The sequence below is a fragment of the Brassica napus genome, chromosome C3, assembly GCF_020379485.1.
Source record: "Brassica napus cultivar Da-Ae chromosome C3, Da-Ae, whole genome shotgun sequence".
Lineage (NCBI taxonomy): Eukaryota > Viridiplantae > Streptophyta > Magnoliopsida > Brassicales > Brassicaceae > Brassica > Brassica napus.
The window spans coordinates 56,671,203-56,685,467 of record NC_063446.1 but is presented as its reverse complement, the minus strand read 5'-3'; the positions used below and the strand labels follow the sequence as shown (position 1 = coordinate 56,685,467).

At 37.4% G+C, this 14,265-nt stretch overlaps 1 protein-coding gene and 1 long non-coding RNA gene across 2 annotated transcripts; one reads left to right on the top strand and one right to left on the bottom strand.

Annotated features, from left to right (window-relative positions):
- Positions 1-709: 709 nt before the first annotated feature.
- LOC106386017 (putative F-box protein At1g50870) lies at positions 710-2,191 on the bottom strand. The gene has a single exon (XM_022697847.2). The coding sequence runs from the start codon at positions 1,975-1,977 to the stop codon at positions 1,057-1,059; it is 921 nt and encodes a 306-aa protein (XP_022553568.1). The 5' UTR covers positions 1,978-2,191; the 3' UTR covers positions 710-1,056.
- Positions 2,192-2,356: 165 nt separating this feature from the next.
- On the top strand, positions 2,357-4,291 carry LOC111204163. The gene is made up of 3 exons (XR_002656578.2): positions 2,357-2,467; positions 3,079-3,439; positions 3,512-4,291. It is a non-coding gene; the product is annotated as an uncharacterized LOC111204163 (long non-coding RNA).
- The last annotated feature ends 9,974 nt before the right edge of the window (positions 4,292-14,265 follow it).

Here is a 14,265-nt window from a genome sequence, read left to right as displayed (position 1 = left end):
GAGAAAGAATGGTGACAGGTTAATCTCTTGGGGTATGAATGTTCCTTCAACGTGCTTATTGTGTGGCAGCTGTGATGAAACTGCCCCTCATATTTTCTTTGAATGCGACTACTATCTCTCTGTCTGGAATGGATTAGTCTCCAGATCAAGACTCACACCCCCTTCAGCGCTCCAGGCCATTGTTGCTTGGCTCTCTTCTCCTCAACTCACAGAAAAGTTAAAAATCATGATGCATCTACTCTTTCAGGCAACCATCTATCACCTTTGGAAGGAAAGAAACAACAGGTTTCACTTAAACTCAACTAGGCCCCCAGCTCAAATTATAAAGGACATATCTCTACAGCTGCGCTCAAAGCTTTTTGCATTGGATATAGAGACAACAAATTTGCGGAGACCTGTTACTCTACAAAGTCAACAGCAACAAACCTTCCTCTACATTTGGTTCGATAGAGTCCAAGTCTAAGGAGCTGTTACACAAATTCTCCTAAACTATAGCTTGCTTCATATCTGTTTCGTTTTATGTATTTTGATCGGTTGCATCATCTTTGTGGGTACGTAAAAACTTTTAAAAATTAAAAAAAAAAAAAAAATCTCAACATTTTGGAGAATGAATTGCAGCAAATATCAAGGTACAATGGAGGCTTGGAGGAACTAGGGAAAAAGCATGACATTTTTTTCTTGTGTTTGATCTTCTAAACAGTGACACATCTATTGTAACAATGTTTTTGATTGAAATTAATAAATGTTTACATTCTTTCAACAACAAAAAAAAACCACAACAAAAGTCGAAAACAAAAACATTGAAGAGCATTGAGCGAAAGAAGGCTGCACCTAGAAAGACACGAGACTCTCCATGTGATTTGCGAAAACACCCAAACAGTCTGTTCGGTCGTTAGGAAATCGATAATCACTGCGTCTAAATTCATCACCCATAAATCCTTCAAAGAAGGCTTCTCGAGTACTGTTTCTCCTTGGATCAAAATATAGAATATAAAACGAGTCAACAAAACTTCTTGGTGCAAAAACAAGCTCACCGGCATCAGTAATACCCTTCAATTACATATAAATCCTCCACTTGCTCTTAAAACGTACACGTGGTAAACATTGACGCGTCCATTCGTGTCCATCTGCATCTTTCAAAATATATAATTCACCTGGAAAGTCATGAGTAACTAAGGCTAGCCTTCCCTCATAAGGTATCATCATCTTATACGATCGAAAACTACTGGTATACTTTGGACTAAAGCTTTCAGATTTGACATCAAAGCGCATTATTATATCATGATCATCAACTCTAGCTTGATAGTACAGAATCCCATTGAAGCAACGCCCATATCCTTCTTTAGTTGGGGAATGCACAGGGCAACGTCCTTTGGTTACTATTCTCCATGATTCTTGAGCTCCCAATGTAATAATCAGAGGCTCTACAGAATTACTTCCATAATATAAGCACAGTACTTTGTGTATACCCTCCAATGGATCGTAACTTAAATAAGATCTACGACTACAAAGCGAGATGGGGATGTGCTCTTCGGGATGTGGTAAGGTAAAAATCCGACGTAAGCTTGGGTTCCAAATCCGGAATCCATATAATAGAATCAAACCATGGACGCTCTCCGATCGCATATAATCATAATAAGCGTTTTTCATATGATAACGGTACACTGGAGAATAAGACCCTTCAGGGTTCTGGTTTTGAGGAAACGAGAAAACGAAGTGCTTCCCTTGTAGCGTGAAGGTGATCAGAAGACGCGGTGATCGTGATGAGGACCGAGACGCGAAGGAGTTGATAAAACTCGGAAGTGTGGTGAAAGAAGACCAGAGCTTCGAGACACATTGATATCTCACGACTGATTTGGCAGGAAGTCTTGAGAGTATCTCAAAGGTTAGATCAAGAGGAATATGGTTTGGTTGTGATCTATCATCTCTGGATTTCTCTCGTCTTCTTCTCTTCTTGTTCTTCTTAAAAACCCTCATTCTTTCTTTCCAGAGTTATATTCCCCCTTTTACTAGACTCAGTTATATGTAGTCGTGTATATATAATAACCTAGGCGGCACGATATGTAATAATATATTGACAAATATATTACATATAATAATTATAGAAAACTATATACTATATAACTATTTTGAAAGTCAGGTTCTTACTTATCCTTTTAACATTTACAAATATATCTTTTGTAAATCTTAGACCATCCACAACGGGAAGGAATCCTTAGCGCAAATCCTTAGGTTTGTTTTAATAAAATATTATTAATTATCCTAATTGAACTAAGGATTGGTCCGTCGAGAAGGATATTAAGGATCAAGTTCTTGTGTACGTGTTACCGCTTGAGTGGGTCGGTCTCGGTTTATGGTTTGGCTTGGGTAAAAAAAAAGAAAATCATTCTCGACCGAAGGAGAAAAAAAAAGAGCTCTCGAGAGAAAGGCGACAACACGGCGATATCTCTCCCTCGGCTTGACCAAGGTAAATCCAAGCTTTAAAGTTGTAGATTTCTCGATTAAGATCAGTTTCCATCTTGTTTGTTGTCTAAAAAGGGCTGGGTTATGTAGTTTCGATCGATTTGGGAAAAGTTTTGACATTAGGGTTTCAAAACTATTTGGGGAAAATTTGTTTTCTGAATTCTTTGCTTTTGTAGATATGGTTTCGAAACAATTTTGGTTTCAATCGGAAGCAAATCTTCTCTTTATTTCTTATACGGTTAGAAATTCCATTTTTTGTTTCAATCGATTAACGGTTTCAAAACCTTTTATTTTTTTAATCGAAACATGTTCTTATTGATTTGTCATTTTTAATGTTTGCAATCGATTACAACGAGATTGTGTTATCTTAGGTTTATTTGTGTTCGATTTCAATCTGTTCTTATTGATTTGTCATATTTGTTCTTATAAAAATGATAATATTGGTTCCATGATAATATTATCATTTAACTTAGTCGGATATAACTTGCATCCTTGGTCGTTGGTTTCGTTGGTTGATGATGATTTTTGTGCTTTAACTCTGTTCTTACTTGTTGCTTGCGTTGGTTTGATGATGATTATTGTTTTTTAACCATGTTCTTACATCATTTCTTTCAGGTAAACGAATATGGGACACGATTACAGTTACAGCCAGCCATCTTCATCATCAAACTCTGTAGACATAACCTCCCTCCTTGAAGCAGAAGGTCAGATGTACGCGGATGAAGCTGAGAGTAGCTACTTCAATGCAGAGGCGATTGAGTACCAACCTCAACCAGAGGCGGATGATGGAAGAAGAGTGGCAGAGAACAGGAGTTGTCAAAGTTACAAGGCGTTTTAGAACTCAAAGAAAAACTGTCTAGGCAAAAGCTCCTTGATCGTTTATTCGCGAAAAAAGGAGCCTCTCTCTGAGATGGAAACAACTCTAAAACTCAAACTAATGTCTGAATTGATTTGATGTTTATCTGTTCGGTTTAAGGTATTACTGTTGTTTTGAGTACTAATTTCTTTAAAACTAAACTAACTCTTCTCTTGATTCTCCTTGTTTCAGGTTAAGGCTGAAGTTGTCACGGGTGCATTGAAGCTTGGGAAAGTCACGGGTGCATTAGGAGTAGGGAAAGTCACGGGTGCATTAGGAGTACTGAAAGTCACGGGTTCATCTCTTTCAGTTTATGTAGTATAAGTAGTTCTCATTTGGTTTTTAGCTATGTATCATCTTCTCTTTGTTTCCTCTTCATCAAAACTTGACTTATGTTCTTGTGTTTTCTCGGAGATGTTGTAAGATGTTGCTACCATGATCTTCTAAAGATCACAAAACCTGACTGATCTCTTGTAATATTTGCGTGTAAGAAGTTCTTCTCTTGATTCTCTTTGTATCAATATTAAGACTTGCTAGAATGTTATAGTAAAAAGGATGTTCTCTTGATTCTCTTTGTATCAATATTAAGACTTGCTAGAATGTTATTGTAAAAAGGATGTTCTCTTGATTTGAACTCAACACTTGGTAGAATATTAAGACTTGCTATAATGTTATAGTAAAAAGGATATTAAGACTTCAAAATATTAAGACTTCTCTTGCTTCCGATTGAAACCAAACGAATACACACATAATTTTAAGCGTAGGACTATTGATTATGTTAACATAAATTTGGAATTAAAATTTTGAACTTATACATAAAAATAACTTATACATAATTTGAGATTATACATAAAAATTAACTTATACAAAAAAAAACTTAGACATTATTTTCTCAAGCAGGATGTCATCATCTTCATCCGATGAATTGGAAGAAAGATTAGACGAAGTTTTCGACGATATCTGCGAAGATACATTCAACGACATTCTCGAGGCCCAAACCAATAAGCAAATGAAACGTGCTTATATAGAACGAAACCGTGAAGTTGTCTTCTCGCTCTTCTAAAAGTAAAACGCGATAAGATTGGGGCTGCGCCTTATGACGGCTGCCTACATACCCTTGTTGAAGGGATCAAGCCTTTCGTAGTTCGTCTTGGAGTTAAGGTTCGTATGACCAGTTTTCCAGCGAGACCTTTACATTCTGGTTTTTATGTAGAGGTTATCAGGCGTGTTGCTGCTGATGGTATCTTATATGGGTGTAGAAGGAAGACTACGAGTTGTCATCTCGTAATCTAACTCTGTGTGAACTGTTATATCCGTGATCTGTTTCGAGAGTTTTCCGCAGCGTGTAAACTTGCGGAATTTCTGAAGACGCTCGAATATTGGCAAAGAGACAAATTTTGGGATCTCGTATCAAGGTTTTTGATACTATGCCTAGAGATGTTAGAGACCAATGCGCTGGGTTTAGGGCAAGACCTAGGTTTACTCCTGGTTTTAGAGGGTGCGATGACTAATTCGACTTACGTATCCCGTTTCAGTTCCATCCTGATTCCATACCGATTTAAAGTCTGCGATAGGTTCTTGGCTTATACGACTTGTATGGTTGGAACCGAGCATCTCTCCAAGGACAATTTTTAAGCCTCCTGGAAGTGCTGACCAAAAATTTTGGGTTTCTTTTATAGCGCTATTATCCTTGTGTCGGATGTACGAGAGTCATCTCTACGAGATGGCTAAGTCTGTTTAGGACGTTAAGAGTTTGTTGTGATAAGCAACAAACTTAATGGTTAAAATTACCGTTTCGAGTCTTCGCGAAGGATATGTTTTGAGAAGATGTTAGTGCGTATGACTGTATGGTCTTCCAAGAAAGTGTTTTTATCGAGGAAGAAAATTTCGTCGAAGAACGAATCTTCAGGCGTCTGCGACGTCTCGCGATGCTGAAGATTTGTTATTCTTTCGTATGCCGCGTTTCGTGCTTGAAATGTTCGCGGGCTTGAAGATGTTTCGCGATGTTGCAAGGGATTAGTCTTAGCCCAGCGTTTGGGAAACATTCTGGTTTGACTACGGATGTTCGCAACCAGAATTGTTGTTCCTGTTTGGATTTGATTTGCGATCGAGGAGTTAGGACCAAGGGGTCGCGTAAATTTGTCCCCGGAAATAGGCATCCTCCTATACCGTGCTTTGTGTGGTGTTGGCCTTCCGAGAATTCTTTCGTGTCTATTTGAGGATGTTCCATATAGCTATAGGAGCTCTGTCACGAGTTTTCCTTACATGCCGCATTTTACGAGTAAAACACAGCAGGCTTAAACTGAATCGTAGTATATGGAACTTGGTCGATTTTTTGACAAGTGGAACCTTTCCCTTAACTGTTTGGTTGTTAGGACTGAGTTTTGTTATGACGAATTTACCGTATGATTCCCGTTTTTGGGTGGTACGATAATTGTTTGTGTAATTGTTACTTGGCGTTTCAAGACAAATTCTGGATTACCGTTTAGCCGTCAAGTTATTGGAGCGGTACCGTTTAGCCGTCAAGTTATTGGAGCGGTGGTTGCTCAATTGTTTTGGCTTTGCATGAAGGTTGTGCTCAGCTTTATAGCCAAGGACGTTGTTGCCAAAGGATTAGACCATGACACTTTCGTGCTCTCAATAAGGTCAAGTCGGTTAGAATCGTCCTTAAAGGGGATGCTGTAACCTAGTTCAGCTTCGAAGGAAAGGCGTAATTGGGCGAGTGACGAATGGCGTTTATCGAGATTGATAGGCCGAGTATGCCCATGGTGGTAGAAAACGTTTTTCCACTTTAGGGTTAATTTATACGATGAAAGTTTTGTATAATGTTTCCTTTATTCGTATGGAAGTTGTTTCTTTTGTTTCCGAGGGAGATAAAGCCTAAGAAGCTCGATACAGAGCCCGTGCGGAGTCAGTTGCGGGGTGATTTCCTGCTCGGACGTGACCACGCGGAATGAGAGCGGATGCCAGTGAGTCGCGGGGCTAAAGAATGAGACCTTTCAGATCATGGTACGAGGAAGTAAAGTTTATATTGGTCGTCCAATGTCGGATCATACAGCTTGGTTTTTTGCTATAAGGAAAGTACTTTTTCGTAAAACCTATTACGTTTACTTGAAAAAGTTACTTCGTATGACATGATCTGATTATACGAAGGATTTTCTACGTAAGTAATGGGCGACCGGTTTTTACGAATTTATTAAATTGACGCGACATATGGAGATGTCAAAATAACGATGTTTCCGCAGATTTTTGAGACACGTTTTCGCTTTTGTTTTTACTCTTCGGTGAAAGTTTCTCTGAGTCACTCATGGAGTTTTACCAAAGGTTATTACACCGAGATCTAGTCGCGAAACGTTTTTGCAGGTTTCTTGAATGAATCAGTTAAACAGCGATAGACTTAGTCGACGAGCGGGGAGGACGTGTTCTCTTTGTCGTATTTTCTGTTACTTTTGTTCTTGATTTTGCTTTGTCGCAAATGTTTTTGATGTTTCTCCGTGAGTCGGTTGGTTCAACGGAAAATGAGAGTGATGCTTTGATGCCAAAAGATTTCTCGTATAATGATTCTTATACGAAAATCGTTTTATCAAATCGGAAAAGATCTTTATGACTTCAGCAAATCATCGACTTTCATTCTGAAGTTTGGCAGAAGTTTTCTAAACGAATGATTGCGATGATAGATGCTGTATAGTCTTTGAGAATTTTTCCAGCATGGTTTGGATCAGTTCCTAGCGTTTAGACGAATCTCAGATTGTCGTTTGCTTTTAGGATGATCTTGACGAGACATCACATTGTATGAATATTTTTCTGCATATTTCTACGAGAGTTTGCTTTGTCAAAAGCGTTTTCTTGTTGAAAGCGTTTTCTTGATCTTGACGAGACCTCGCATTGTTTGAATATGTTTTTGAAGTATGAGAGTATACGAGTATAGTATACGCACCTACTCCGTTCTTTTTTCTCGAAGAATAGAATGATCGACAGTCCGAATCGGTTTGAAGACGACGCTTGGACTGTGATTTGGTTGTTTCCAGGTTGAAGACTTGGAATATGTCGGTTGCGAGAGAATTGCCAGAAACGAATCGGTTTTAAGACGACGTTCATGTCTCTAGTTTTTTCTCTCCTTAGGAAGCGAGCTTGATATGCGTGGCGATCGTTTCTCGATTTTCGGAGAGTTTAGATCGGTTTGCAAGATCTGGATGAATAGTTATGGGACAATATATCGAGACAGGAAAAATCACCTAAGACTTAGTTCACTAGACTATCCACCTAGGTTTTACGTTCCCTAAAGTTCTATGGCAGTCTCAAAGACGTTTTTATTTCTTAGTAATTTCCTACGAAAACTCCAAGTCTGATTTCAAAAATTTCAAGTCGCAAATACCTTAGTTCTCTCGAAGATGCAGTTTTGTCTCTTCTCAGTTTTGCTTTCTCAGTTTTGCTTGCTCATTTCTCTCGAAGATGATGTTCGCCTTTTTCGATATTGGTGTTTATCCTTTGAAACTTGACATTTATCTTCCAAACTTGACTGATACGAAGTCAATAAAAAGGTTCAACGTAATCGTATAGTTGAGGCGGCTAAGGTGTTAAGTTAACCGTTGCCGTATTATACGATTAATCCGAATCCACGCGAGAAAACTAGTCTTTGCGGGTTTTTTTTTTATCGTAAAGTTTCAATGGTAACTCCAATCGAGACGAAACAAGAGACGTTTCGATCGAGATTTGAAGGAGAACACAAAGATGGAGGTAAGGGCGAGTAGGAGCAAGAGAAGGAGTTTAGACGAGTCTTACTTGTTTCGTCGTAAAATCTCAACAGAAACTCCGATTGAGACGAAACGAAAAGCGTTTCGATCGGGATTCAAAAGACAAAACAAAGGAGGAGCTTTTTGAGGCCCGACAGGTCGCTAAGATAATGTGTCTGTTAACCACAAGGTTTGGTAATGTGGCTGTTAACCACAAGGTCGGAGGTTCAACCCCTCCTTCTAGCGCCAAACTGTGGGAACCGAAATTCGCACTGTCGATTTACGTTTAAATTAGGAAACTAGGAAAACCCTAATTTCCCAGAGATCCCGAATCTCTGCGAGAGCCAACGGCAAGTGACCAAATATATGCAAAAATCATGAAAAGATAAAAACCGAGTTTAGAGAAAACAGTAGATCTTATTTCGAGTCCGCGTGAGAGCGTTGCGATCATTACAAGAGATCATAAAAGCTTTGGCCGCAAAGGCTGTCAGCAAGTTACCTAGTTCTAGCGGCCTAAAATCTCAAACCTAGTTGACTAGCAGCTCGATAACAAAAGACGAAGAATATACAGAAAAGGTTTTTGATTGATTTCGGACTGAACCTTATGAAAGGCTGCCTACGTACCCCCTTTCGAGGATCAAGCCAAACGTAGTTCAAGAGTGAACCAAGAGATCGAACTGCTTGTGCACGTTCGTCTGGTAATCGGGTGCCAGTCATGAAAACAGAGCATGTCGAGAATAATGCCTCAGAGTTTCTAAGTGCCGAGAGTTCTGAGTCTAAAAAGTTGTCCTCGTGCCTCTCGCCTAGGACTCCTTATATACTCGCTCCTAGGTCGGTTTACGTTTTTTCCTCTTCTGCCCTTAAGCCGTCATAACTTAAAAATGGAGATATTTCGTTTTTCCCGATCTTTCTAAATATCTTCGAATACTTTTTATTTATCCGCAGAAACTTGACATTTATCTTCCCTTGCGAACCAAGCATAAACCCTCCTACGGTTTAGGGGCTTTTGGTTAAGAAATCGTAAGTGGGTTTCGAGTCACGTCTTAGGTCTCTTTGGACCGTTGTTTGACTCGAAACGTTTATTACAGCTTCTTTCGATAAAAACGAACTTTCCGTGGTTTTCATCGTAAAGTTCGATCGATGACTTCAAATGACGAGAAACATTAAATGGGTTGGCTACGGTCTTCGGGAGATAGCATTAAAGAGTAGACGAGAATGCATGGATTCGTGTTGTATTGATTTTTAAGAAAGCACGGTCGTTATGTAGCGACCGAGTTGTGTGCGTGCACAGAGCGACCGAGCCATGTACGTGCTCGGTCGCTACGTAGCGACCGAGCTTTGGGGAGAGCTCGGTCGCTACGTAGCGACCGAGCTTCGGTGAGAGCTCGGTCGCTACGTAGTGACCGAGTTTCGGTGAGAGCTCGGTCGCTACGTAGCGACCGAGCTTCGGGGAGAGCTCGGTCGCTACGTAGCAACCGAGCTTCTGGGAGAGTTCGGTCGCTACGTAGCGACCGAGCCGTGTACGTAGCGACCGAGCCGTGTACGTGCTTGGTCGCTACGTAGCGACCGAGCTTCGGTGAGAGCTCGGTCGCTACGTAGCGACCAGCTTTTGTGCTGGTTGCTACGCGGCAACCTTGTTCGTGTCTTTCTCTGATTTTTCGTGAATGTGTTTTCTCCGCAAGATTCTTCGTAAAAATAAATTTTTTTCTAAGATTTATTTTTCGTAAAAACGTTCATGCCGATTTTTACGGAATTTCAGACATTGATTCCTACGTGACTGATTTTGACCCCAACAGTGGGACTCTTTATCGTCCTCAGTGTTGTGTGCTTCAGGTGGTGCTGCTGAGCCAACAGGTCTCATCTTATTGTTTCTCATTAATAACTCATTATTCTGCTCAGCAAGCAAGAGACAAGAAATAAGATCAGCATAGGTTTTAAAACCTTTCTCTCTCAACTGTTGTTGTAACAGCACATTGCTTGTGTGGAAAGTGGAAAAGGTTTTCTCAAGCATATCCTGATCCGTAATACTTTCACCACACAGTTTCAACTTTGAAACGATCTTAAACATGGCCGAGTTGTACTCGTCCACGGACTTATAGTCTTGGATTCTTAGATCCCTCCAATCAGACCGAGCCTTTGGTAGGATCACCGTTCTCTGGTGATCTCGATTTCAATTTGTTCCAAAGCTCTAGTGGATTCTCAATGGTTAGGTATTGATCCTTGAGACTCTCAGCTAGATGGTGACGAATGATCAAGATGGCTCTGTAACTATCTTTCTCATTTGAGTTGTTGTCCTCAGTGATACATTCACCGAGACCTTTGGATTTCAATATGATCTTGGTATCAAGCGCCCACTGAAGGTAATTGTCTCCAGAGACATTTAAGGCAGCAAAATCCAAGTTATTGATTTTTGACATCTGAAATCATAGATAATATAGGTCTTTTAGAAATAAGGTTTTTAAAACATTCAGGTAAAGCCTAATGGCCAAAGTATATGCCTTACAGCCAAGAAGAAGCCACACGGCCAAGTAGAAGCCACACGGCCAAGATTCAATTTAGGGTTAATGCATATAGTTTTACATGTAATTGCAATCCTAAGGCAGTTGGTTTCTATCAGTTCATGATTCAATCAAAACAAACCAATCGGCCAAGTAATAGAACAAGCCACACGGCTATTTAGTTCAATTCAATATCATCCCTAGAATTAGATCTAAGTTCAATTGCAATCAATCAGTAGTGATCAGGTTAAGATATGAATGCAACAAGGCCACACAGCCATGGATGATGATCTAGAACAATTAACCTAGAAAGTATTAAGGCCACACGGCCACAATCTAATTCGATTTCAAAGTGATAAAACTAGGTCATTAGGGTTTTAACCAAGTCAAGCAATTCAGATTCAAGTTTAAACAATCCTAATCAATATTTCTAGGTGATCAAACAAATAATTAAGTTTCAAATCAAAATTAAAACCGATTTTCCAATTTAGGGTTTTAGGGATTTTGAAACTTTGATCTTTGATCAAAGAGATTTGATTTGAGATTCAAAACCTTTAAGGTTATGATTTTAATTGATCAATGGATCAATCTCGATTTAGGGTTTAGGGGATCAGACTTATTCGAGCTCCGATTTACTCTTTTAGGGTTTGATCTATTATCCTAGGGTTTTATCTTTTGTTTGCAGATTGTTGAAACCGGACCACCAAGAGAATCTCGAACGGACGCGAGCTGGAACGAGCTGGAACGCGAGCTGGAACGAGCTGGAACGAGCTGGAACGCGAGCTGGAACGAGCTGGAACGCGAACTGGAATGAGCTGGAACGCGAACTGGAACGGACGCGAGCTGGTTCTGTGCTGATCAAGTCGCGGGCTGGGAGTTGTCGCGAATGGAAGCACAAACGAGTTGGAGTTGAAGTCGCGCGAGCTGATCGCTATCGGGTCTTGGATGTTGCAGTCGGGATCGCGAGATGAGGCTGAGGCGGATCGCAAACTGAGACGGACAGGGATCGTCTGAAACTGAGATGGGAACGCGAGACGCGATCGAGTTTTAGGGTTCGTCGGGTTAGGTTTAGGGTTTAAGGGTTTTGTCGATTAGGTTTTTGGGCTCAGGGTATTTAGAGTTTTGTGCTGATAACGTGTTGTGAAACACTAGATTTTGAACTGAATGTTTCTATGTTTCATTAATGAATAAGTGTTCCCTTTATATAGAGGATTACAAGATAAGTAAAAAGGAAAGTATCCAAAACCTTAACCCATTAGGATTAGGAAAACTACTAATACATAATAATGGAAAGATAACAATTACAATGAAAAGGAAATAGAGTTTTCTTTTCTCCAAAGCATAAGCCGCCTCTCTTTCTCTCTCTCTCTCTCTCTCTCTCTCTCTCTCTCTCTCTCTCTCTCTCTCTCTCTCTCTCTCTCTCTCTCTCTCTCTCTCTCTCTCTCTCTCTCTTTTCAAGTCGTGGCCGCCTCTCTCTAGGGTTGGACCGTCTCTCTCTCTTAGTGTATGAGCCGGTTTATGGACCGGACCGGTTATGGACATCCATCAATTGATTTATAACACTATTAATAGTTTACATTTTGAAAAATGCATTCCTTTTTCAAGTTGTTGAAAAATACACTTTATTAGCTGTTAAAAAAAAAACTCCAAGTTAGATATATTAATAAAGAGACTGTGTCAAAAGGGAGAGAAACATGCCAATTCAAGTTCATTATGAATACCTGAACCTGTATGAAGGGGACATTGACAAACAAAATACCAGCATCTCCTTTTAGAAATCACTTGTAGTAGAGGTTTTTGCGTGATTCCCTTGAGGCCTTGAACACTCATGGATGGATTCACATTAATCCGTCCATAATCGTTGTTGCGACGATTACAACATTTGAGGTAGCCATGTGTCATCACCACAATAATTTTTAAAGTTTCTAGAGAAATATGTTGGTTCATCTAAATATATAATAAGCTTTTTATTAAACTAACCATAAATTAATTATTAATGTTCTTCATTCTTTCTATAAATAAAAATTACGGAATTGCCTAATATGGTTAAAATATATATATGACAATTAATGATTTTGAATAATAAAGATTTGATAAAAAATAGTGTATTCTCTATCATTTATTCAATTTTAACTTATTAAAATAAATTAAACAACTACATTAACCATATAATAAAATTTAGATTTTTCCGTATATGTGATATTTTGAATTTTTAAAAATGACTATAAATTACTAAAACTGTTAAAAGTCTCACATTAAAAATTTTGTGAACCATGGTTTAATTTTTTTTTGACAAGGTACAAATGATTACAAAATCATATAAGTATAAATAATCATTTAATAAATATTAAGAATAAATAAATATATATATATATATATATATATATCGTTTAAATTAACTATATACCATATAAAATACATAAATATTTACATTTTGAAGTTTTATTTGAACAATGTTTTTGATAAAAGTTTTGTACAAATATTGACAGCTTAATAGTTAAATTTTAAATTTTGCATTGATTTTTTAAAAGAAATTATAAATTGCAAAAACTATTAAACATCACACAATGAAAAACATTGTTATCAATAATTCAAAGTTTTTGTTATAAGAAGATACAAATGATCAAAAAATATGAGTGGAAAAAATGATTTAATAAATATCAATATTAAAAATATATTATATATCTATGTAAATATCATTTAAATTTAAATATAGACCACATAAAATAAAAAATGTGTTTGGATTAATAAAATTTATTTATGTGTTTGCATCAATTTGATAATATACGAAATATTCACTGATTTTTAAATATTTAATATATATTTATTATTTCATAACGTGTAAAAAAAAATAATACGTAAAAATAACTTATATATAATGTTTATCCCTCGCAATGCGTGGATCTTAATCTAGTTTCTTTAAAAAACACAAAAATATCTTGAGAACAAAACAACAAGCACAATTAGTAAAGGCAAAACTAATTTTAAAACCATGAGAGAATCCAATTGATGTTTTATAATTATAATAAGAGAATGAAATTAAAAATTGAGATAAAGAAATTTCAGAGAATTAGTGAGTTTTCTGAATTTTGAAAAACATAGTTGTTAATGTGTTATTTAAATATTTATATTGGATAACTTGCTCAATTTAAATATCCAAAAGTGCAGTTTTCAAAATAATTAAATCAAGGTGTACTTTTCATATTATAATCTTATATAAATGTATTTTTCCAAATTTTCCATAAATATAAATTACATTACTTTAATAATAAATTTCTTTATATAAACTAAAATGGTATAGTATAAAAAAGAAAAAATCCATATGAATGTGCAAGTGGAGATCTAATGGATAGGGGTGGGCAAAAAAAACGAACCGAACAGAGTCATACCGAACCAACCAAACCGAAACCGATTCAAACCGAACCAAAGTCTACTTCAAACTATTCGGTTGAAGATTTTCCCAACCCGAATGGTTCGGTTTTAAACCGAACTGATGTGTTTTTGTAATTATTTAAATTAAAATATTAGTAATACCAATATACTAAAATTCTAATACCATACCACGTATTTTCCATTTTTCCATTTATTAACATACATTCTTCTAACCGACTATGTAATCATTAAAATATTTGATTTAAAAAAATAGAAAAGTATGTATCTTTATTATATTATTATATATGTAAACATTTTATATATTAAAACAGAAGTCACAACC

Coding starts and splice junctions, on each gene's coding strand:
- LOC106386017 (XM_022697847.2), bottom strand. CDS start 1,977: ATGAGGGTTTTTAAGAAGAACAAGAAGAGAAGAAGACGAGAGAAATCC.